Here is a 24,642-nt window from a genome sequence, read left to right as displayed (position 1 = left end):
TCCAAGTATTTCTAAAATAGCTCAGACCAGACATGCCCCCACTTATTTTCCAAGTACACCTGTGCAACTGACAGCACTCTCCACTGCTGAAAACATTGCAGTGCTTTAGTAACACAGTGGTTGGTGAGTTTGTGCTTGTGTTGTAATGACAGTGTAAATATTTTTCTTAGAAGAATAAGATAATCTTTCAAGAATCAAACCCTGAAACAATATAAATTCTGCTTGTCATGCACACACACAAAGACTTTCCAGCCTCTCATGCTTTTGTGATGCTCTCATGATTTTCCGAATTCCTCGCTGATGTCAGAGAGAGTTTCTCTCAGGGTTATTCTCGTCTGCTAAATCTGTTTGGCTAAAAGGCCGAGGTGTTTGTGTGAGCAGGCTGTAGAGGTATGGGATGCATCCACAGATGGGAATGTAAACACAAAAAGAGGCAGAGAGAAGCATACATAAATAACTCTTTCACATAACACTGAGACACTTTATTGGTGATCAAATTCCATCCCTTTTCCAGAGTAGAAAAAGAGCCTTTCACTGACCTATAACAACAGCAGTATAATAAATAAAACCGAACCACACATATTTGAACATAATAGACATGATAACAATAGTTCAACATACCGGTACAAACACTCATACAGACTTTAGCAATAAATAATCACACTAAATAAATTACATTCTAACAAGTTCCGGACAGTGTTTTTTTGCACAGCATCTAATGATACAGTCTATTAACTCTACTGCTTTCCGTCCTCAGACACCTCTGCTCCGTTTCGTCTTTCAGTCATGCAGCTGGCTGAGGATAGATGGAGAGAAATCAAAAGTCGATAAGCATGTGAACATAGAAACACGGAGCATTTTGTGTGAAAGCAAAACAGTTTTTTAAGAAATCAGAACAGCTTAAAAGAAGCACACAGACAAGGTGTAAAGTATATAGCTATTTTTCCAATCATTTTTAGCTGTAGATTCTGTTTGTGCACTTTGGTTGCTTTCTCCAAAATAATCAGGACAAAGACAAATTATTTACTCAGGAACTAACACACTTTTCATGGGTTAAAGTATTAATATTATTATACTCTATTCGATTATGCAAGATTTTGCGTAACTTCCGGCCGTAGCTGTATCCCTTTTAGCCACATCCCTATAAGCAATTGCTTTGATGAGTACAATCTTATCATAACTGATAGACAGGATGGCTAAATAGGACCCAAGACATATTTTTCCCATTAATAAAACTATTTATAGCCTGAAAAACACCATGCATACAGTGATGCCTACTTGGCGACTTTCTTGCTAGATTTAGTGACTTTTCAGACCCTCTTAGTGAGTTTATTTAACAGCTTTGTTCTTACAGTTGTGAAGTTAAAATGGTATACAGTCTTCAACTGCCACTTCTTCAATTTTTACTGTATGTGTGAGCCTGATTTGCATATCTCAGGGTGTACACTGAGTGACATGCAGGCTATGAGGAGAATGCTGCACAGCTGCATTGTTTGTCGCGAGGCTAAAACTTCTGTGTAAACAGATGAAGTCTGTTTGTGCGTTCGTGTGTTGCTCAGTCAGATATGACCACATGTAAGTGGAGTAATTAAACTGTTACATCCGTTTCATTACATGTAGAGTGAGTGAGTCAGTACTGTTAATGTTTGGACACACAGGTGAATGTGTACGATCGAGTGTGTGGTTTAACTTTACGCTGGTATGCAGTGCAGAGATGGGACAGGCTGAGACACCCCCCAGGCTAATCCAGACTAATTCCTGTAGTGGGGATTCCTCTTTATGTGATGCAACTCGCTGTGTTCAATAACAACAACAATAGGCGTACAGGCTCCTATGTCACTCTCTGAGCCCACTCTTTCCTGTTTGGCTTAAGGCTCACGTGAGCAGAGGCCCGACACCGCCCTCTGAGGACTTAAGCAAGGTGTTTGGACAAAATACATCATTAAATTAAACACCACCAGAAATTCAGGATCGTCTGTTTGCATGTCCTTCTTACAGCGTTACAATATTGCTTGCACAAATGGCATTAACACAGCATCAGCTTGGTGAATTGGTTTGAGTTTCCATTTGGAGACCCAGCAATTGACTGCTCCATTCACTGCCCCTTAGATACTGTACGGCGGCCGAGCGTTCCATTCTGGAACTGTGCTTTGGCCATTACAACAAGGGCAATTTAACGTAGAAATCTGTACGTCAATTTCAAAACAATGGCTTCTTGATTTTAGACCGAGGTAGACAAAAGCAGGCTGCTCACTTCTATCTGGAAAAACTTTGATCTTTCTGCTGAATTTACAATTACCGCTATTCAATTTTAACAACTATAGCTAACTAGCAAGTTTAGCTAACGTTAGTTGGTTGACATCTCACTGAAACTAAAAACTTACATTTTAATGTTTTATGCTGACTATGCATAATTCTTGTATTGCAGTGTACTGTAAAGTTATACAGTAGATAGTCCCAGTTTAACATACATGTAACCCTGTTTATTTGTTTGAAAGAATTTTTTTTGCCATTTAGTCCTTTATTTTGACAGCTTAGACTTGAAGGGGGAGAGAGTGGCACAATGACATGCAGGTTGAAATTGAACCTGCGGCCACTGTGTCGAGGACCAAGCCTCTATATATATGGGCGCAAACAATACCACTAGGACACCCAGGCACCCCTGTAACTGTTTAATAATTGAACAAGCAATACTGAGGTTAGATTTATGCTTGGTCTTGGGTAATAAGCTTGTTAGGCGGACATGCTAACAGTTTATGTTAGAGCAGACAACTACACTGTTCAAACACTACACCTTACTTTTTGTATTTCTGGTTTTAGAGATGATAAAAAAAAGGAAATCACCATCTTAATTCTTTACACATAGAGTATCACCCAATACACACTATTTTAAGAGATCCAAAGCTGGACAGCTTTACGGTTGCTAAACTATGATTGGACAATCACTGTTCGGGGGAGAAGTTTAGCGAATTGAAGTTTTGAAGTTTGGGGGTATCAACATATTTATGAATGGCATGGAGTCAGAGTTTAAATGCTGCAGTATGAATTATTGAGCTGTGAAGAAGTACAGTGAGAGTGACAGGTCAAAACCTCAGTGAAACCTACCTCGTAACTTGACGCTCTCACACCACAACCTCGCCCATAGATTTCTGTAGCTTCTCCTGCTCTGTCCCAGTTCCCAGGTAGGATGCCAAGAAGTTTTTATGTGACCTGTAACTACAAAGGACATTCAGCATGAGTATAAAAGCTGATTATAGTTCTCGTGATTATCAGATGATCCCAGTGAAGTTATTTTGAGGTAGGGCAGGTGTCAATTACACGGCTTTGATCTGGACGAATTAAATTCAAGGCGTGTTGTTGTTTGGATTTTGATGTATGTTTATTTTAAAAAATGACATTCTCGCGATAACACGCAACGTGGCGAGGCCACGTGGTGGGTATGTTTACATCAGCTGTATACAGCATAGGCATAACGTGAATAGCTGAAAATGCGTACAATAACACGCCATTTGGCTTTATGAAAGTGGCGTGTATATTTATGCAAAGTCATGATGCCATGTTGGTGGACTATTGACTTTGTCCCACATTACAACAAGAGCTGTGATTCACTTACATATTGATAAGGAACTGTGATTATAGGTCATCAGCAAATGACTTGTTGCACAATAAAATAAAAAGAATAAAAAAAAGAATGAGGAACACATACATTCATCGGCGTGACACAATTTACGATGAAATGAGAAGTCTACAATAAAAGTAAGATATGAAAGCTGTTGAAGTAATTGAGTCCATCTTGTGAAGGTGGTGAGCAATATCTGTATAGTGTGGGCGTGTTTGGGTGTGTTAATGTGCTTTTTGATGTGTCAGTGTGTTCGAATGCGTGTTTCTGGGCAGGATGTGTGGATTGTAATGTGTGTAATGTTGAGATTTGTTGGGGTGTTTGCCTTCAAGTGTTTGTGTTTAAAGCTTCAATAACCTGTCCAGTTTTAAAGAATAAAGAGGAAGAAAAGGTCTTAGTACACAGCATACTGGGTTCCCTGGGTTCATGATGCTTTATAAATAAATAAATAAATAAAAAAGGATGAGACAACCCAAACATAATATTGGTGAATCCAGTTTTTTTCTGGACACATTTGTTTTACTTTTGGTTAGGACACACTTTGCATATTTCACTAAATGTATTTACATTTTCCTTTTCTATAAAGAAATATAATTTTGGGAAACAGGGTAAATCTAGGATTTCCTGTTGCCACCACATAAAATATTATAAACATGTACAAAACAAACATTAGAAATGAGCCAAGGGAAACGGGAAATGTTGCTAACTGTTGGAAACTGAGAAAGAGATACATCATTAAATTGCTGCAGAGACCCCCAAAAATAGAAAATAAATTGATCTAGTAAAAGAGAAATAGAAGAGTAAAATTTTTATTTTGTATTTTATATATGATATTATCATAAAAGATGTAACACATTTTCATTTATTTTATCGACTGACTAGTGGTCAAAGGAAAAGTACAAAGCTTTATGTTTCTTTTTACGCTCTAATTATTTAATTAACAATATTATTTATTGATGGATTTGGTTATATTTAGGACTAGTCTGATAACTTTTTACTACAATTCTTCAGAGTTCAGGGCTCTCTATGATTCATATGACCCACCCCCCTTATCTTTATCTCTTTATCTCTCAATTCTTTGAAATTGGCAAAACTACATGTGTACAAACATGCGTATCACTGCCACCTTTGTTAGCTTAAGCAGGGTTTAGATGGCCAATAAGGTACACAGGAAGTCAGTACCAGCGTCTCTGTCATTAAGGGGCTTGTATCAGTTTTACCACAAGCTCCCTCAAAGGTTTCCCACCCACAAACACTAATTTTCCTCTGGAAAGCCATGCGTTACCTTAGCCTTTTGTTCAGTTTTAAAATAAAAAAAATGTGTCAGTGTGTGTGTACATGGCTGTGTGCCACTTGCATACTCACTGAGCACATGTTATGAGCAGTATGGCGGTGCAGCTGATGACCGACAGGACCACGGCGATAATCACTAAGACCGTCTGCACCAGCTCAGTATTGTTGATCTGATCGGGCTTGGTTTTCACTGTCTCCAGAGATTGGATCCCACAGCGCTCTCCGTCATAACCTTTCATACATCTGCACAGGGAAGAGTAAACAGAAGAAATCCATGAGCTAGTGAGGAGATGTGACATCAGATACTGGTGCACATGTACAAAATGTACTGATTCTAGTCAAAATGACGAAAAGGAGGTTCTTTTTTTTTAAGATTATTTTTTGGGGCATTTTCAGCCTTTATTTTGACAGGACGGCTGAAGACATGAAAGGCAAGAGAGAGGGGGAATGACATGCAGCAAAAGGGCCGCAGGTCAAAGTCGAACCCTGGCTCGCTGTGTCGAGGAGTAAACCTCATTATATGGGTGCCCGCTTTACCAACTGAGCTATCCGGGCGTCCTAGTCAGGTCATTTTTATTTTTGCTTTTCAGAAAGTTCTGCATAATGAATATGAATAATTTATTCTGGTGATTATTTTTTAGGAGGGTTTTCCTTGACTTGCCTTGCGCTAACCATGGAGCTCATATTCACACACACACACACACACACACACACACACATGCAAACATATAAAATAAACTGATTGTGTACTCACATACACACTGGCTCCTGTAGCCCTTCTATGTACTTGCAGTAACCGTGAATGCAGTAGCCCAGGTGGGTGGAGGTGCAGGGATCCTCCATGGTGCTAAGAGTCGATGCGTATATGTTGGTGAAGAGCGTGTGCTCGGGGTTGAGCGGAGTCGTGCTCTTGTGCTTGTTCCTTTTATTGCCTTTGCCCTTCCTTTTCTTCTTATCATCTTGGCTGGGATGTAACTCTGTAGCAGGAGAAACTGAAGGTGAAACTCTAGCTAAGGTTTCTGGCATAATTTAGTTTCAATTTAGAGGAGTATCTAGACTGAAGGTCCTGATAAAAGACGAGATTTCAGGCATACAGTACATATTTCATGTAATCAGTTTTTACTTTTGTTACTAAGACAAACATTTTTAAACAAAAATTGTATAAGTTAAGAAAATGATTATATGGTCAACAAAGCCATCCTGATAACTGTAGCTGTAATTGACTATTTGTTCGTACTACTTTTTTTTTAGATACTTTTTTGGGCATTTTTAGGCCTTTATTTGACAGGGCAGCTGAAGACATGAAAGGGGAGAGAGAGGGGGAATGACATGCAGCAAAGGGCCACAGGTCAGAGTCAAACGCGGGCCCGCTGCGTCAAGGATTAAACCTCTACATATGGGTGACCACTCTACCAACTGAGCTACCTAGGCGCCCATTTGTTCGAATTATTTAGAAGACATGTGTCTTTTTTTTCTGGACTTCTTGATAAAAACAATCTGGACGAGTCTTACGTGTACTCTCTAAACTAAAAACTATTCCTTACAATGTACCATAGCTGGATATTTTTTGGGAAAACGGAGCTATTTGATATTATCATCTTCAAACTGTCAACATTCCTGCATTCAGAAAACATAGATTTCCCAATGACAGATTTAGTTATTATATTAACAGTGTCATCTGCTTCAACCCTAATTAACCAGCATTTGAAGTGAAATAAATAAATAATAAAGGTCAACAAGAAAGGAGTTTGTTTTGGCGGTCGTACCAATAAGGCTGACATTTCCGTTGTCTGTTCCTGAAACTTCCTCATCTACTTCCAGCTCGTCATCATCGCTCAGCAAACTCTGGAGGTCCTCCCCGGAGGCTGAACCCCCGGTCACTCCAGCTAGTTCACTGGAGAACGTGGCCTCAGATCCCTGAGCACCAGAGACTACTGTAAAACCAACAGGACACAAAGATGATGAAAATAAAGAGTGAGATCACATCAAATCTACATAGAGATATGAAAATGATAAGCAGCAATTAGGGTCAAAGTTTACATCAGTTTAATGTTGGTTTTTATGTCTACACTCAGTATTTGGGAACATGATGAATGTTCTTTCAAAGCTAGAAGCTAAACTAAACTAGAATATGTTGCCATGAAGAGATTAAATTAGTTATAATTATCCAGGAGGTTTCCTTTCCTCCTAGACATAAATAAAGGCATTTATTCTTCTTCTATGGTGACCAGAAACTTAAGGTTGCGTAGTTACTTCCTATCCTGTACTGTATAGTCTTGGCACATTTAAATCTGAGTCATCTATTCATCTTAAAAAATATTGAGAGCTTGCAAATTAGACACCGTATCCTCACTGAAACCAGTAGAACCAGTACACCAGACAGGAACAATGATGAATAAGACTCCCCAAGTTATTTTCTTTAAAACACCAAAATATCTCTCTCCTGCCCGACAAGTCTTAACTTGCAGTTACATTTCTTCCTTCATTCGCCCCCTCCTCCTGTCCTCACTCCATTCTACATTTCTCATCTCTCCTTTTCAATGATTCACATTCTCTGCACACACACACACACACACACACACACACACACACACACACACACACACACACACACACACACACACAGAGAGAGAATACAATACAAGTTCAGACTTACCGAAGCACAGGAGACAGGTGAGGATGAGAGGGTTCATATCCCAGGAAGAGTGTTGTGTGTATGACAGCCCTGCGCTAATCTGTGTGTGCAAGTTTGTGTGTTGGAGTGTGTGTTTCTCCCCTGCTAATAGAGATCGCTCTCTTTACCTCCACTGGGTGCAGCTTTTATAGACCTAGACCAACGCCTGCCTCTCCAAGGGAAAAAAGGGTGTGTGTGTGTGTGTGTGTGTGTGTGTGTGTGTGTGTGTGTGTGTGTGTCTCTAATGATTAATCAGACTAAGGCAATATATATTGCACCTCATGTTCTCACATAAGACAAGGCATAAATAAGTTGGGGAATAAATAAGCCTAACTAGTTAGAGACAAAACGATGTATTCTGACTGGTTTCTTGTGATTATTAAAACACGCTGAGAAACATAGAAACATTCTTTCCTGCTTCTTAAACTGTTATTGCTTCCTTGTGTTTCCCTCTATGGTCACAAATTAGGCCATAAATACAGTGTCATTACATTTTTGACATACATGCGCACACACACACACACACAACATTTTTATGTCATGGGAGGAGTTAATGAGTTTAAAGTGATAGAAAATTTACCTCTTGCTTTGTCACTGAAAGGTGTCTTTTTTTAAAAGATAAATGATCTTTTAATCATGTTTTTAACAGTAAATAACTTACACTCTTAAAATTACATTATTTTATTTCTAATTTTATTCAGTCACTGGTATCTTATTGTCAAATATTCCACGTATGCTCTGTATTGTTCAACAGGGTGTCTTTCTGTGGCTGAATGAATGTGTGTGTGGTTTGATTAAATGATGTTACTATTTCAGTACACTCTTACCAACAGGAGACATTAAGGCTTGGGTGGAGGTGCTGCACAGATGGGTGTGTTGTTGTAATGTTGTTGTGTCTGCACGAAGAGGCAGTTCCATCATTCGTGCTCATTTGCAGAATCTAATAGAAATCTTCCAGGAATGTTAGGAACTCGGCCTCAACAATCTTCTGACTCGTTTTGTTTATAACGGCTGTGGAATTGAATTGTTTGGATTATGTGTAATGGCATTGGGGATATGTGATATGAACGTTTGGAAAGTCTGACACAAGTCTGGAGAGAAGCACCTCATAACAGCCGCCCACTGTAAACACACTGCTACGTAGCTAACGGCAGGATGGAGGAAAACCTTCTGACACGCAATTACAACAGTATCTATTTGGATAAAACTTTGAATCACGCATTGTCACAAAACATTTAAAAGCTCGGGATTAAACCGCCATTTCACTATATGTGTTCTCAGGTGTCCCTTATTCCCCTCTTAAGTTGGTTGCCCTGATTTGTAGCACGGCTGGTATAAATGCCTTTCAGGTGACAGCTGTATTTTATCCTAAGAAGGCAGTTTCTGTTGTGTTCCCATTCTTTTTTGGGGGGTATTGCTAAATGCTAATATCAACATGCTAACATGCTGATGTTTAGCATGTTCACCATCCTTAGTGTGTAAGTAAAATTTATTTGGGCTGATGGGACTGTCAAACCACCACAAAGTAAAATGTTGACATGATGGTGCTGGAGGAAAAAAGTCAGGGGATCATTAGGATTTCTCCTGTGCCAATTCATGTAGTAGCGAGATGTTGAGCTATTTCACCTGATAAGTGGAAACTTTGACCTTTTGATAGTACTAGAGGCAAAGGGATCACAGTCATTAGTTTTGGGGATCATGACTGTCTGTATTTCATGGCAATCCAATAGCTGTCGAGATATTTAAGTCTGGTGGATCGACAGACCAACATGGCCACCCCTGGAAACATGAAGAAAGATGCTATGAGCGTGGCTAACAAAATAACAGTAAAAATATAAAGTGAATGAGCCTTGAGCTGCAAAACAAATGTGTACAGTACATGGTACACGTGCGAGTGTTTGTTTTCTTATTAAAAGACACGCAAGGATGCAGCTTAATGGGGCTTTGACCAACCACATTACTCACTGCATGAGCAACCTACTATTCGGATATGTTTATCCACAGGTTCTATATTTAGAACAAAACGCATCACACAGAGTGGATGTGTTTGTGGGTCTTTGTGTGTGTAAGTGTATGCTTATGTGTTTTTAAGTATGTCCTAAGTTAAGTAAGTTAATGTTTATGTGTGATCATTGCTGTTCGTTAGCATAAAGAACATATAAAGACGCTGCAGTCGGGTATAAAAATGGGTCATTGACTCTGGTTGAAGCACTAATGAGGGTGCAGAGAGTGAAATGGACTTAACTCGACACCGGATACTGCACAGCACTGAAATCTTGGTCATGAATTCCGTAGAAATCCTTTGCAGTAAATGCTTTTCACTAATCAGATAAAAAACTAAACTGGTTTAACACTGAACAAGTTAAGTTTCAAGGACCTGCCATGGTTTTTGTTTTGCAGAAAGTGTCTGTACACCACTGTGAAATGTGAAAGTGCAACAACACAAATAAAAGTACAACCATAAAATACTACTTGTAATGTAATTGTATGTAAGGGTCAGTAAAGGTGACTCTGCTAAGTACCCAATGTACTTAGCACACTGAAGTCATCATTTTCTAATTCTTCCATCCATTCTTATGTCTTATCAAGTGTGAGTCTTGACATTTTTGAGTGCCTACAGGAATGTGTTATGTGTTTGCAAAAAATATGGACCAACTTTGAAGGCAAAATGTGTTTTCAATGTTCCCCTGATTTTATAGTGACTTCCAAATAAACCCTTGATCTCTGTTATGATATTACAAAGTATAAGATTTACTTAGGTTGAGGAATGATAGGTGCTACATTTTCCCAATGCTACCATCATGTGTCAGTCTTATTCGAAATGTAACAAGTTAGTTATTGAATCAAATGGAATGCTAATAAAAGGTTTCCTTTCTGTGTTTTGTGTTTTCTGTGGTAGTCCTACATGTTTTTCCATCCATTAAGTTCCAGGGGTCTCATTTAAAAACGTGGCGTACGCACAAAACGGGGCTGAAAACGTGCGTACGCCGCTTCCCACGCAAAGGTTGTGATTTATAAAAAACAAACTTGACGGGAGAATGTGCGGTCCTCCACGCAAACTCTGACCCATTGATAGGTTGGATATATCCCAGATATCACCCATGGGTACGCACATTTTGGAGACAAAATAGGAATTGGCGACGCAGATGGTGAGGTGGTGAACTGAAGTCAGACTGCAGAAAGTAAATGTGGGAATAACGATTACTCGTAATATTTTCTAGTAGCCTAATGATGCCTCACGCACATTTTTTCACTCCATATCATCCACATTATCATGAAGATTGTGATGGTTCGGAGTAATGTCCCCCTAGGGTCCTTTGCACCATGAACTCGAGCCAAACTCGAGCTTTTTTCACCTGGGTCGAACATTGGGAGAGTTAGCGTAGAGTAGCGTTATCAGCTGAATAGCTTAGCGCAGGGGCTAATGGATCCGAAGTGTCTCTTAACATTACCCCACTAATACCGGTAATGCCCGAAATGATACCAAACGTCTACAGTAGTGCAAATAGGTTATACACTCATAAAACGATGGATTGTAAAGTTTGTAAGTACACCAGAAGTTTACGTAAATAACACTTGCCTGCTGGCTTCTGCTCTCTGCTGTTGTTGTTGATGCTGTAAGACGAGTGCTTAGGGCCATCTACAAATTACAAATTACCGTCTTACAAACTTTACAATCCATCGTTTTATGAGTGTATAACCTATTTGCACTACTGTAGACGTTTGGTATCATTTCGGGCATTATTAGTGGAGTAATGTTAAGAGACACTTCAGATCCATTAGCCCCTGCGCTAAGCTATTCAGCTGATAACACTACTCTACGCTAACTCTCCCAATGTTCGACCCAGGTGAAAAAAGCTTCTGGGGGGGTGTTTGGCTCGAGGTCATGGTGCAAAGGACCCTAGGGTGACATTACTCCGAACCATCACTTTAATATTTAATCAGCGCTGTCTTACCATCACATTGTCTGCAGGAGGAGGAGATGGCCCAACTGCATCATCAAATACCCTACCATTAGATGACGGCAGAGCACAGTGTAGCCTAAATAACTAAATATATGTCTTTGATACTGTGCATATATCATCAAATGTCAAAGTCTGGAAATACAGCCGTTAAGCTCTCGCGCAATCGTTACCCTTAATGTCCTCGTTATTAGTCCGAACTTTAATACTGTTTGTGACAAAACCTACATGAAAAAAAGTGTGTTTGTGATATCGCCCAGTGTGTGCACCCAGATACCTCAGTTGATAGAGCGGGCGCCCATATATAGAGGTTTACTCCTCGACGCAGCGGCCGCGGCTCGACTCCGACGTGTGGCCCTTTGCTGCATGTCATTCTCCCCTTTCATGTCTTCAGCTCTCCTGACTATTAAAGGCCTAAAATGCCCAATAAACAAATACAATGTGTTTTTTCGTCTTCAAATTGTATTCGGCAGTGGTGGCCGAAAGGTTGTCCGTTCAATCCCCAGACCGACAGGATAAAAGGGAAAAGTGAAAGAGCAGTGCTTCTCATCCCTCAACTGAGGTGCTCTTGAGCAAGGCACTTAACCCCAACCGCTCCGTTGCTCAGTGGCCAGCAGATCAGACTATGGTTGTACTGGGCAGCTTCCAGGTATGAATGTGTAACTGTGTGAATGTGATCAGTGCGTTCCTGCAAAAGAGAGGCTGCCTCTCAGTGAACCTTCCCTGAATAAAGGTTAAATAAATAAATAAAAAAATAGTATCACTAGTTGATGCTGTGATTTTGGCAAGGTGTTATTAATCACTCTAATTGTTGTAAACATATAAATACAGCTGTGACCCCAGTGCGTAATGCTGCATGATGGCACTGCTGGTCCTGCAGGAGGACTACGCCAAGAGAGAAAAAGAGACTTCAGGGACCATGACAAGGACTGGCTAATATGCCGATTTAATTATTATTATTTTATTTTATTTTATTTATATTTAGCCATTTTTGGCTTTTAGACGTACGTACACTTTTAGTAAGGATCCTATACGCACAGTTAACTGTCAATCAAACGCAGCTGTTCATTTAATTAGTTAAACCTGTCATAATGTGCACATGTGAAAACAATTTTTTTGAGGTTTTTAGGGTACATGAAGCTACACCTCGAGTTTCTAAGTAGAGCTCTAAATAAAGCAGCTGCAGTCAATGAAACAGAAAAAAGAAAATTATACAGGAGTCAAAAATTCAGTCAGAAGTCATTCAAAAGTTCAAAGTTCATTCAAAGTTGATTTTTGTAGCAGTAACAGGACTTCCAAAACAAGACATGGTTCCAGTGTATACATTAATACTTTATAATAAATTATCAAAATGAAAATACTTTCTGACTTAACAAAAATAAAACACAGAACTATTACACTCAGTGGCCACTTTAATGACAATAATGGCTATTTTTACTATTCATAATAGCTACAAAAGGCAAAAAAAACAACAACAATAAATACAAGCTAAAACCAGGCAAAAGTGTTAGAGATAAATTAAAAACTATTAAGAAAAAGTGAAGAACTGTACTGTAGGCAGTCAGAAGGCAGCTAGATGGTTAACACTTTATGATCAATAAGTTTTATGCTTTGATCTCTGAAGCTGATTTAAAAGATGTGACGAGATCTGCAACCTCGCCAAACCTGAAAAATTAGCTCTCTAAAAATTTTAAATGAATCTCACATTTACTGGCAACAAAGAGGGTGTAACACAAAGCATAACTGCTTTGATAATGATCATTATAATGTACTGCACGTTACTGTGGCTTATTGCCGTTTTTAAAAAGCATGCGATTTGGTTGACTTCGTTTTACAGCCCCTGGATCGCAAAGGGTTAGAAATGTTTGACAGTCGCTTACCCCTAATATTTGTTTAGACTTTCACATTTCTCCATGAATTTTCCATGACACACCATCATCGTCACCCATAGAAACTGTCTTTGTGCGTCTCACCATTCATCTTTTCAAACATGAGGGCAGCAGGTGCTGTAACATAAGAACCAGTGCAGCTAGAAACAACAATCGCACCGCACACAAAGCTGTTTTTTGTTTTTTTTATCTCTTGTGCCAATTTGCCTGCTTGATAAAGTGATCCAAAGCTGTGTGACATCCAGTTAACCAGCCACTGAGTGTAAGCACGTCAGGTAACGTCATGGTATGTTGAAATCATCTTTTCAGAATCCTGGTTTGTCTTTTCCAGCGGCGGATGCAGTGGGTGTGCGTCTAAGCTGTCTGGACTCCTTTGTAACCCTGATGCTTCTGTTGACGTGGGAATCTGTTTTTCTTATACCTGTGTAAAAAAAGAAAAACAGAACAACATTTATTAACATTTATCTAAAAAGGTGCCAACCAAATCATTAACTTTGTATTCTACCATCATTAAATACAAATCATTGGGATGAACAGAAAAGTGCAGGATGACCAGGTTTAAATGTCCAAAGAAACGACTTTGAAACGGAGCTCACGTTGTGAGAGCTTAAAAATAAATAATAAGATTTGTGCCGTAATGTTGTAATTTCTTTTTGTTTAATAAAATTGGTATCGAGAAATTGTTTAGGAACCGGTAACGAAGTCACGGTATTGGTGTCGGTACTGCAACTGGACAATGAGCTAAACAATGAGCTGAAACTCACCATAAAGCTCAGAAAAGTCGAGGTGAGCTGCAGATTCAGGTGATGATGCTCTCCAGTGCATCACATTACGTAGGCCTACAGTACTTGAATAAATGTGACTTTCCACCACTGGTTATGATTGGGTTTTTGATGTATCCCAGTTATGTGTTGCTTATGTACACAACATATCCTGTTTTGAGAAATCTGAATTTGCTAACTGGAGTACTCCAATAGGAACTGGGATACTGCGGCATGTAATCGCTTTTTCCAGGTTTCTGATCATTTCTGACATCCAAGGAAATTGTGGAGAAACAGCAGAGGGAGTCAAAGGTGGCAACAAAGCCAGTGGCCCTGGCCAGCTATCCCAAAAATACAGGTATTGATAGCAACAGCTCACATCATTATCAACGTCAGCAATAACAGTGGTTATTACCCTTCATATATTAAACTCTCAGAAATAGTGAAATCATATCAAAAGTAAATGCTATTGCCAACACACGTACATTTATTCATAGGCTAAAGCCTTACCATTGGCAGCAGAAGTACAGAGCTCCAGCCAGACCTATAATCAGCAGAGTCACACAGAAAATGGTGACAATTATCTGCCCTTCTCCCATTGGCTTAACAAGGAGCTCCGGGTTGCTACACCTGGGGCCGTAGAAGCCCCTCCCACACCTGCAACACAAAGAGGCGAGTCATAGCCTACATGATCACACCTGATAATTAAAAGCAGCACACACACACACACACAGACAGACAGACAGACAGACAGACAGACAGGATCGTACTTGCAGTGGTGTTCATTGATGTCCACCAGCAGCATGCACTGGCCGTTGTTCAGGCAATAGCTGTCAAAAGTGCTGTCGCAGTTCTGTATTGACCGCTTCACCACATGAGGGCGCTCTTCCTCGTGCCCTGAAACACCAACAACAAGACAGCTGATGGAAACCTTTTCAAGGTAAAGTCTGCATCATTTTCACTCAGTGGCAATAAACATTCAGACACAACATACAGACCTGCGTTTAGAGTAGAAAGCCACCGCTGTGATAGTTATTAATTACTTCAACTCTGTTTGAAATGTAAAATTTTTATTTTTGCAGAATAGTGTAATTGTTGGGATTTGAGACTTGCCGAATCAGCTACATCTTTTAAAATAAAATAAAAATCTCAAATAATGTTAGTCCATTTTTGGATAGTGATTTATATTATATATCACTTGTATTAATAGCTGCAACAATTAGTCGATTTGACGATCGAAAGAAAAATTAATCTGCAGCTACTTTGATAATCAAATAATCGTTTGATGATAAAACATTTGATGGTTCCAGGTTCTCAAATGTAGAAAAGTGCTGCTTTTTTAAAGTTTTACTTCACATTATAGTTAATTCAATGTTTTGGGGTTTTGGACTGTTGGTCAGAAAAAGCAGGACATGTGATGACGTCGCTGTGTACCCAAGGATATTATGATGGCCATTTTCCACTGTTTTTTGATGTTTTCTAGACCAAAAGAATTTTTACTCTCATATCTTATTTTATTGTGGTGTATTTTATTACATTTCATTTTCTGTACGTCTATTTGCCTGGTTTTATGTAATTGTAGAGCTCCATTGTAAAGCAAAGGTGCTGTATAAGTACAGTATGCCTCTTGTGTCTTCTGACCAACGGTCTAAAACACAGTTATCTACAATTATCAAGACAAGAATAATAACACTATGAATTACGTGTTTGCACTATTGTTTAAAAGCCAAATTCTCCCTTCACATTTCTTATACTTGAAAAATACAGTGATTTGTTGCAGTTGTCTGGGTGAATACCTGCAGATAGAGAGGTGCTGTCTGCAGTCTGCAGTCTGGATGAGACGCTCTTGGTGAGAACATACGGCCAGAGCAGCATGACACCTGTTGAACAGAGAAAATGTGTCTCATTAATTTCACTAGAAATAAGGTCAATAGGTCAGCTCTATGTGGACATTGAGTTTAACCCCATTTACTAGACTTGAACACTCTTTTAGGGTCCCTACCGATCACTTAAACGCTTTTTTAAATATGTTGGTTAATTTTTCACGTTTGATTTATTTATTTATTCTTACGTGTTTTTATTCAAGATGAGGACAAACCCTAAATTCATAACTTTAAAGTGTTTCCTGAACACATCTAATTTTATTTGACTTTATTTGTTGTTTGTAAAACCTTTATTTGACATGCAAACAGAGAACATTACAGGTGAAAATGTCATTTTCACGTCAAGCATTTTTTCTTTCCAAAGATTTACAATAAAAAAAATTGAAAAAATACATGTACTTTGAATTTGCAGTTGTAACATGACATACTGTAAGTGAGAAAGGGGATTGTTTTCTTAATCATTTAGTCCACGACATCCCAAATTCATTGTAAGTGTAACTTACTTTGGTGATAAATCTTATTCTGAAAATGTTTTATGTTTGTTGTCTTTAGATAAGACTACCTTGTACTTTTTTGACAAAAATCAGAAATCATATGTTAAAAGTAAAACATTTTGGTGACAAAAGTCAGATTTTCTGCCAAGTTTTTTGCGTGTAAACTTTGCCAACTAGGACGTTATGTAGTGTGGCTCGTGTTGCCTATAGCCAAGCCTGTTCCAGCCTGCACAACTTTATAACGCGCTGCATTTGCAGACGCCCACATTCTTGGAGGCAGGAGAGGAAAAAAGAAAAACATGAACCTGGATGCAAGATGTGTCTGGTTTTGACTGGTTATGAATCTGGTTACACCCGCTGTAAAAGCCTCGCCATCGCGCCCTCTCTGGGTTTCTGTTCCTGTCTGTTGTTATGGCTGCAGAGATATTTTTCTCTGTTTTCTGTGAGAAGACTCAGCCTGGTTGTTGGGTGTTTCTGACGTGGTTGATGTACACAGTGCACATGAGCTGGAAGTACTGACGAAGCAACTTTCCTGTGTTAGTATTTAATTACTGTCCAATCAGCCCATATCATCAGTCATTGACGCTCATCTGGCAGGAGTGGGATTCTGATACCCACCTCCTCGCATTCATTGGGATGATAAATGCACCTGTATTTTACCAACGGTTTGCACAATAACAAGGACATGATTCTTTTGTGAGAAGTTGAACATGCAACACTGAACTGGTAAACACAAATGCGTATAAATCTAGGGCAAAGGTGAGCAGGGCCACAACTACATTGCTCACAACTCACATGTGGCTACACAGTGAAATTGAACAAAGAGAGAAATACAAATTGCAGTTGCATGGAGTTACTGCCAAACTCTGAAGTGGTTGATTTTGAGGAGGCAAAACAAGTTATCACAATATTCCTATCAGTACTCACCGCGTTGGAGAATGAGTATTTACTCAAGTATTGCACGTAAGCCCAATTTTGAGGTACTTTTACTTCACTTGAGTATTTTGATTCTACTCCACTACACTTTTAGAGGGAAACATTGTACTTTTACTCGTTACAATATGTTACAATTACTGGTGAGTTTGCAGTTCACAACATTTTTGGCTTGTGAGCTCTTATGAAGTAGTGTTTAATTTGGGCCCCTTGTAACATTTCATATGTCTGTGAGTTGCCAGCTGTTGATTTACCCTCTTAACTTCTCAGTGGTTCCTTTTATATATCTGCTCGATGCCCAGTGATGTAGAATTATTCAATATTTCACAAAAAGCAGAGAGAACCTTAGGTCGGGAACCACTGGGCTAAATGACCAAACGACTGTGTATGAAGTATTTCAAACTAGCTCCACCTCCACCAGCTACCACAGTACATCTGTTAGCTTTAATGCATCTGTATTAACAATAATGTGAAATTTGGTTTAGAGTATTTTTTACACTATATTGGTACATTTATTTACGCAAAGGACCCAAGTACTTCCTCCACTACTTATCAGTTTACACAAGCTTGAATGTTACATGTCTTTTTGTAGATAAGAATTACCCTAAACAACAAGCAAATGACAGATTTAATCAGACCGCATGTGCTTTCAAATAATAAATCTTCCATTCACGGTTTAATTGCCAACGTCATTCAGCATCCCTCAGCCTCTGAGCTCAGCATGTGTGTCAGCACAGGTATGTGTCCTTCACCGGACTCCAACAGCTTTCTGAAATTAGCCTACTATAAAAGTAATATATATATATATATATATATACTGTCTGTTTATATAAGGTTGTTTATTGTGTAAATACGGTTGTTTTATTACTATTATTATAACTAATTCTATCCTATTTTTCCATTTCCTATACTTTATGTATATTTTTTCTCCTATGTGTACTTAATGTGTATATGTGTTATTATGATGTGTAAATTTTTTTCTTTTGAGCTGCTCCCCAGTTTCCCCAGTGTGGGATTAATAAGTCTATCTTATCTTATCATATATATATATATATATATATATATATATATATATATATATATATATATATATATATATATATATATATAAATAATGTATGTATATATATACTGTATATATAACTGAAGTAACAAGCCTTGTATTTAGTGATAACTGATCATTTGACTAACTTAACAAGTGGGCTAGTAGGAAGGAAATCAGATCTTTTACTAATGTAAATCCTGGGTAAAGTAGGCCTCATAAAGCAAAATGTAGGCTACCTGTTTTAACCCTAAACTACTTATTTCAAATGTTTGTTCAATTGATTGGGTTTTAATTTGCAGCTTAAACTGCTGCTCAAAGTGCTGTTGTCTCCAGTTATATTCAACAGTGGCCTACAGAACATTGCTTATCTTCCATATTGGGACTCCTGCCTGCTTCTCTAAACTGGAGGCGTGACCACCATCTACGGTTACCTCATACAACCCTACTTAAAAAAAAATCCGAACTATCCCTTTAATGTGAGAGTAGGATGTCACTGTTATCGGTTAAAATGGAGCTACTTTTAATTGAATTACTGTTGGGTAGTTTAATGTACAACGTTTCGTAGTTTATAAAATTATTTTGTTTTTTAACAAAATCTTAATCTCAAAAATACACTATTTAGATCCTAAGAAGCAAGCAAAAGTAGGCCACTATAAGTATGTAGCCTAAACAATGTAAATAGGCTACTCAAGGGCCTCAAAACTGCACGGTTTAACAGCTACTTAATGTAAATGTAACGTTAGTTAGTGCATTTATATTAATCATAACATATTAATCAAGAGCTGTTAATGCATTTTCCTTATTGTTCCATTTGCTACATTTAGTTTTGTGTGGTTTAGGCTACACCTCATGTTTTTGACCTGCTTTTACATGATCATTTAAACTCAGTCCACACCTGAGCCCCACCCGCCCTACTCCACACGTCAAATAAATGTGTGAATATCTTCTTCCTATCAAACGTAAACAAATAAATAAATAAAAAAGGACTATTTACCGATAAGTGAGAGGAGCGCTAAAGGTTTGATGTTCCCCATTTCAGAGCAGACAGGTTGCTGACAGGAGGCTCGGTGGGCGCGCAGGTAGATGTGGATTAGAGACGCTTCCGATTTGTCAAAATAACTATTTGATGAAGGGGGCAGGCGATGCCTCTCCTGGCGCAGACAAACTGAAAACCAATGGGCTTAATCCTGCGGTCTGGGTGTGGTGACAGACTCTTGTAATTTAACACATCAAAAGTCCAAATAAAAAGACAGATCCTGAAGGCACCGTCTTAACCAAAAACAAGGAGGAGCTGCTTCTATCACTAATTCAGATGGAAGTTTACTCATATTTTGTACTTTAACAGATAACCTACTACGCATTCAGATTCCTAAAGAAAAAGTAGTTGTAGGCCTACTAAAATGTAAAACATACTCCATTAGGCTACAAGTACGTAAAAGTTCTTGATTCAAAATCCAAATTAATTAGCCTAAAAGGTAAAATTATCAGCAAAAATATAATTATTATGGAGCTATTATTATGAGTTATTATAGAGCAGAATGTCTCCTGTCTGAGATGTATTATACATTACATTGTTATATCTATTAAGTGAATAGATCAAAATACATGATTGTTTTAGCCCCCTCCTCTGAACACCTGTTTTATGTCATTTTATAAGTATAAATAAACGTTATGGTCCCAAAGGAAATTTCTTGAAATTTGTTTTGTGCAAAAAGTGCTGACAACAGCTGCATCCAAACGCATGTATTGCATATCAATCTATCAATTTGTAATAGTAGACAGTAAAATACAATACCTGACGGTAGCCTACATAACATGACAACAATGTACTAGAGATTGTCCACTTGGTGGAGAGGAGATTGCATGTGCCCTATTATAAAATTAAAATAAATTACGGGTAATAAAAAGAATAGCAATTAAAAGAATGCATATGCTAAAAGAATTTAAAAGGAAATGACCCATGGTGAAACTAATTTAAAGGGAATTACCCTGGGAAAAATAAATCGCACAAGATTTAAAAAACAAACAAACCCGCAGGTACTGTTTGATATTTTTCACATCTTAACTTGATAAAATGTGGGCGCCCGGATAGCTCAGTTGGTAGAGCAGGCGCATATATATATAGAGGTTTACTCCTCGACGCAGCGGGCCCGGGTTTGACTCAGACCTGCTGCATGTCATCCCCTCGCACCTTCAGCTGTCCTGTCAATAAAGGCCTAAAAATTATCTTTAAAAACTTGATAAAATGTTATTTATTTGGATTTATGGGAGGCTTTAAGGGTCAATAAAGGCTCCTTTTGAGTTTGTCTGTGGATCTTTAACTCTTTAAAGGAGTAAAACATGAAAATCAAACAGGCATACATCAATCGTTAAATATTAGTTGGTTACCTCTATGGCCCTAACGTGTCACAGGCACGTTACTATTCAATTCCTATATTTATTCTTAATTTTTATATCCCAAAATGGTAACTACAGTATCTCCTGCCATAAAAAGAAATGCTTGTTGAGCCTCTCAATTAGATAATCAATTAATAACTAACAAAATGACTATCTCCTTAAGTAATAAGTTAATAATGATGTGTTTGTATGTTTATCCATCTTTTACCACAGTAATGTCAGCAACACATACATTTTAATATATTTATTACATTTTAAATAAATTGAACACTTTCAATAAGTTAATTGCTATATTACAATAAATAGTCATATTCATTCTCCCTCATTCTTTACCAGACAATGAAGTCCATTTCACATAAATAAACACAGTTTAGTCTTTCCTCGCTTGTTTGAATGACAAACTGAAACTGAATAGTGGTCATCTTTATGCACATCAAATGTCCAATAAAGAAAAAAAAAGTCCATACAGTCTCTTATTTGCTTTTTAAATTGTTTTCCAACGCTGCTGATTATACAGTATGAGGAAATGTTGTGGCTTATGTTTGCTTGTGCCGCTGAAGAAGATAATGGTGAACAGATGAGTTGGGTCACACTGACAACTCAGACGGTGCAGGTTTGATTAGTGGTGCCCATTTTATACACCTGAAGAAAAGAAAACATCGGAATTAGAACTTATTCTCGGTAACAATTCAATTTATGTTTAAATAAAACCCTTGTTTTTCCACACACAGTGAAATGCCCCAAATCTGAACTAAATGTAAATAAACCAATGCTACCAATTTCAAAAGTATTTTTTTTTAAATAATTTCATCAAAGTGTAAAGAACCACAAGACTGAAGAAAAAAACACTGGTAATTCATCATTTTGTTTGGTATGTAGACATATGTGTCAGGACTTGATGAGTGAGCTCTTGAACATGTTTGACTGATTTACTACAGAGAGTCCCACTTAGCAGGGAGAGACCTATAAAATATGTCCACAGTGAGAGCATTTAAAATGTTTATCAAAAATGTTTTGAGGCTTTATAGCTATATTTCCCTCGCTCCTACATGCTCCCATTCCTTCATAGAAGTACAGCATTGTTAAGGGAAAGCCTGCGGATACTCACCTCTTATAGGCAAAGCAGAAAATAATGATGGCCAGGACAATGATGAGCATGGCTACCCCAAAGATGATGGCAATCACTTGCTCTAACTCAGGCAGAGTGCGAGTGCGATCGTTGAAGAACAGGCAGCGAGGCCCGCTGTAAGACGACGTGCAGCTGCACAGCAAACAGACAAATATGTGAGTGCATTTCAAAGCTGAACACGAACCAACATGTGCATGTGGATAAAAAGCAGCGTTTCTACTCATAACTCAAACATCATCAGGGTGAACAGGGCTGGGCTAGGCTGGAACACGTCTTACATGCATGAAGGTTTGTCGCTGTCTTGGGGGTACATGCACTCTCCACCGTTTTCACAGTATGTTTTATGTTCAATTCTACATGATCTGTGTAAGCCCAGAACCTGAGGTTTCTCCATACTGCCTGCAAAGACAGAGAGAGAGGGAGAGAGAGCGAGAGAGAAGCTTAATAATCAATTATCAACTTTTTAACACAAATTAATTTTTTAATCAACTGACTAATTGATAAGGGAATCAATTAATGAATCAATTAACAAGGATGAGTCAATAAAACATGTTTAAAATCAAATGGAAATAACAAAAAACTGACTTTATTGACTAAGTGATTTGTTGCAATTTTCATTCATTTGCAATTTTCCTTGTGTCAGCAGGTGGGAACTATACTGCTGTTAATCATTCATCATTTCATGGATTCATTAATCAATTGATTAGTGAGTGGCACAACTGGGCCCCCATTGAGACTAGTGCTCCCAACACAGATTAGTTTTTCCGTTTTTGCAAGAGATGAATCTTTAATCTGAAGTGCACAAGTTAAAAAATTGTGTTGACAATAAAAATGTATAACTTTTTTTTTTACCTAAACAGAGATAAAAACACAATTGACACAAAACTCAGCCTCCATTGAAGACACCTACTGTCGTTGAGCTGTGTGAGCAGAGATGAGTTTAACAGAGCAGGAGTTGCTGTGGTCTGGAGCTCGTTGGGCAGTATTGTCGACTGTCCTGCTGTGGTCAGAAGAAGCAGCGCTGCCACTGCTGACAGGAGGGCTGAAATACACGATTAAGGATACATTACAGTAAAATATGAATCCAGATTCACCAAAACACCACAATTCAATAGTATTGATATAATCAAGGATTATAAAAGTACCTTTCAACTAATTTAAACAAACTACAATCTTCCGTAATAACATTTTAAAATTTGACCCCACAGAACAATCCAGAAACTTACCGCTCTCCAGGTATTTCTGTCTTTGTGTAACCATCTTGTCTTCTGTCGGTGTGGTGTCTGATGCTCTCAGCTCAACTTCTTGTGTGTGTGTGATCAACAACAGGCTTTTACAGAGTTTATATACTGAGCTCCCAACCACTGAAAATGCCAATCATCGATGAACTGAAGATCATTTAAAAAAAAGAAAAGAAAAGCTTTTCTTTCATGTGCACTCTCTGCATGCAGAGGCAAAGTCTGATGGTGGTGGTGTGTGCACGTGTTTGCCCAGAAGCTTTTAAAATGTGGTGTTTTTCTTTGGAAGTTTCTGAACCCACGCAATGCCTTGGCAGATTGATAGTTTCACTCAAATGCCTCCTTTGCAGTTTTGAGAGGTTGCTTCATTGACGATTACGGATGTTGTCAAAGCCTCAATTTCTCCAGAGGGGTGATTACAGAAGGAAGGTTTTTACAAGATTTTTTTTTTTTTGCGGCTGCCTCTATGAATTAGCATCCAGATGTTATTTGGCAAGCTCTTATTAGGGCCCGAACACAGACATCGTCGGCGAAGGCCCTATTCAAATTTCTCCGTTTATTCTTTTTCATAGTGTAAATGAATCGCAATTTTGAGAGCCTAAACATGCTCTGAAAGTTATGAAACTCTGCACAGACGTGGTGAAAATGTACATCTGATGGGTGTCTCGGGCTTGGGCGTGGCAAATTTGCTGATAGCGCCCCCTTTAAAAAAAAACATGCTGGGCGATCATCGGTGCTTGCAGCTTGAATTTTTTGCAATCTCACTACCAGTTTCTAAGGTGCCCTTTACAAAAGGTTTTATGAGCTGTAATGCCTACCTTTATTAACGGTTAATAAATCATCTAATGGTTTATAGATCAGTCATACACCATTAATATAACTTTTGGTTTGCTTTGACACTTTTCTTTAGCTATCTTTATTGTACTGTTCTCCAAGTAATGTACAATAGTTCAGAACAATTAATCTACTGAACTACAAACTAACCACAGGCTAACTTATTATGGCAGACAATCTTGCCAATAATAAAGGCTTATTAAGTGCATTAGAGAGGTCTTTCTGAGGAATTAATAAAGCTAGCTAAAAGGACAATGCAAGTGTCATGCTGGAGGACTATCCACAACCTGACAACCCAAAAGCTTACCATCCGATGTCGATGAAGCTTAGAACTATGTGATGCAATTAACGTAATACCTCATGTCCAAAATGTCACATGGTTCAATTCCAGCTGAGGACCTTTGTTGCATGCCATACTTCTCTCCCTCCCACAGTGTTGACAGAAAAATGCCACAATCAATAAAAGGCATCTGTAAATCAGAAAAAAAGAC

General features: G+C 38.3%; 3 protein-coding genes across 3 annotated transcripts; all 3 read right to left on the bottom strand.

Annotated features, from left to right (window-relative positions):
• Positions 1–740: 740 nt before the first annotated feature.
• areg (amphiregulin) lies at positions 741–7,605 on the bottom strand. The gene is made up of 6 exons (XM_028579157.1): positions 7,569–7,605; positions 6,679–6,846; positions 5,667–5,889; positions 4,985–5,155; positions 3,106–3,216; positions 741–796 (listed from the first exon to the last, which is right to left on the bottom strand). The coding sequence occupies exons 1-5, from the start codon at positions 7,603–7,605 to the stop codon at positions 3,123–3,125; spliced, it is 693 nt and encodes a 230-aa protein (XP_028434958.1). The 3' UTR covers positions 741–796; positions 3,106–3,122.
• A 5,287-nt stretch (positions 7,606–12,892) lies between these two features.
• Positions 12,893–19,615, bottom strand: LOC114556219 (proepiregulin). Its single transcript, XM_028579128.1, has 5 exons — positions 19,548–19,615; positions 15,995–16,078; positions 14,969–15,095; positions 14,709–14,855; positions 12,893–13,858 (listed from the first exon to the last, which is right to left on the bottom strand). The coding sequence occupies exons 1-5, from the start codon at positions 19,585–19,587 to the stop codon at positions 13,792–13,794; spliced, it is 465 nt and encodes a 154-aa protein (XP_028434929.1). The 5' UTR covers positions 19,588–19,615; the 3' UTR covers positions 12,893–13,791.
• Positions 19,616–21,270: 1,655 nt separating this feature from the next.
• Positions 21,271–24,637, bottom strand: epgn (epithelial mitogen homolog (mouse)). Its single transcript, XM_028579126.1, has 6 exons — positions 24,509–24,637; positions 23,306–23,383; positions 22,990–23,121; positions 22,358–22,478; positions 22,059–22,211; positions 21,271–21,592 (listed from the first exon to the last, which is right to left on the bottom strand). Exons 2-6 carry the CDS (start codon positions 23,337–23,339, stop codon positions 21,538–21,540), a joined length of 495 nt encoding a protein of 164 aa, XP_028434927.1. The 5' UTR covers positions 23,340–23,383; positions 24,509–24,637; the 3' UTR covers positions 21,271–21,537.
• Between the last annotated feature and the right edge of the window lie 5 nt (positions 24,638–24,642).

Source organism: Perca flavescens, chromosome 5 (assembly GCF_004354835.1).
Source record: "Perca flavescens isolate YP-PL-M2 chromosome 5, PFLA_1.0, whole genome shotgun sequence".
Taxonomy (NCBI): Eukaryota; Metazoa; Chordata; class Actinopteri; order Perciformes; family Percidae; genus Perca; species Perca flavescens.
This window is presented reverse-complemented; position numbering and strand designations above follow the sequence as displayed.

Coding starts and splice junctions, on each gene's coding strand:
- areg (XM_028579157.1), bottom strand. CDS start 7,605: ATGAACCCTCTCATCCTCACCTGTCTCCTGTGCTTCG. Junction 6,847..7,568: donor CACCTGTCTCCTGTGCTTCG/GTAAGTCTGAAC, acceptor TTGGTTTTACAG/TAGTCTCTGGTGCTCAGGGA. Junction 5,890..6,678: donor CGGAAATGTCAGCCTTATTG/GTACGACCGCCA, acceptor CTCCTGCTACAG/AGTTACATCCCAGCCAAGAT.
- LOC114556219 (XM_028579128.1), bottom strand. CDS start 19,587: ATGGGGAACATCAAACCTTTAGCGCTCCTCTCACTTATCG. Junction 16,079..19,547: donor AGCGCTCCTCTCACTTATCG/GTAAATAGTCCT, acceptor TCTGTTCAACAG/GTGTCATGCTGCTCTGGCCG. Junction 14,856..14,968: donor ATCAATGAACACCACTGCAA/GTACGATCCTGT, acceptor TTTGTGTTGCAG/GTGTGGGAGGGGCTTCTACG.
- epgn (XM_028579126.1), bottom strand. CDS start 23,339: ATGGTTACACAAAGACAGAAATACCTGGAGAGCG. Junction 23,122..23,305: donor ACAGAAATACCTGGAGAGCG/GTAAGTTTCTGG, acceptor CGTGTATTTCAG/CCCTCCTGTCAGCAGTGGCA. Junction 21,593..22,058: donor TTCTGCTTTGCCTATAAGAG/GTGAGTATCCGC, acceptor TCTTTTCTTCAG/GTGTATAAAATGGGCACCAC.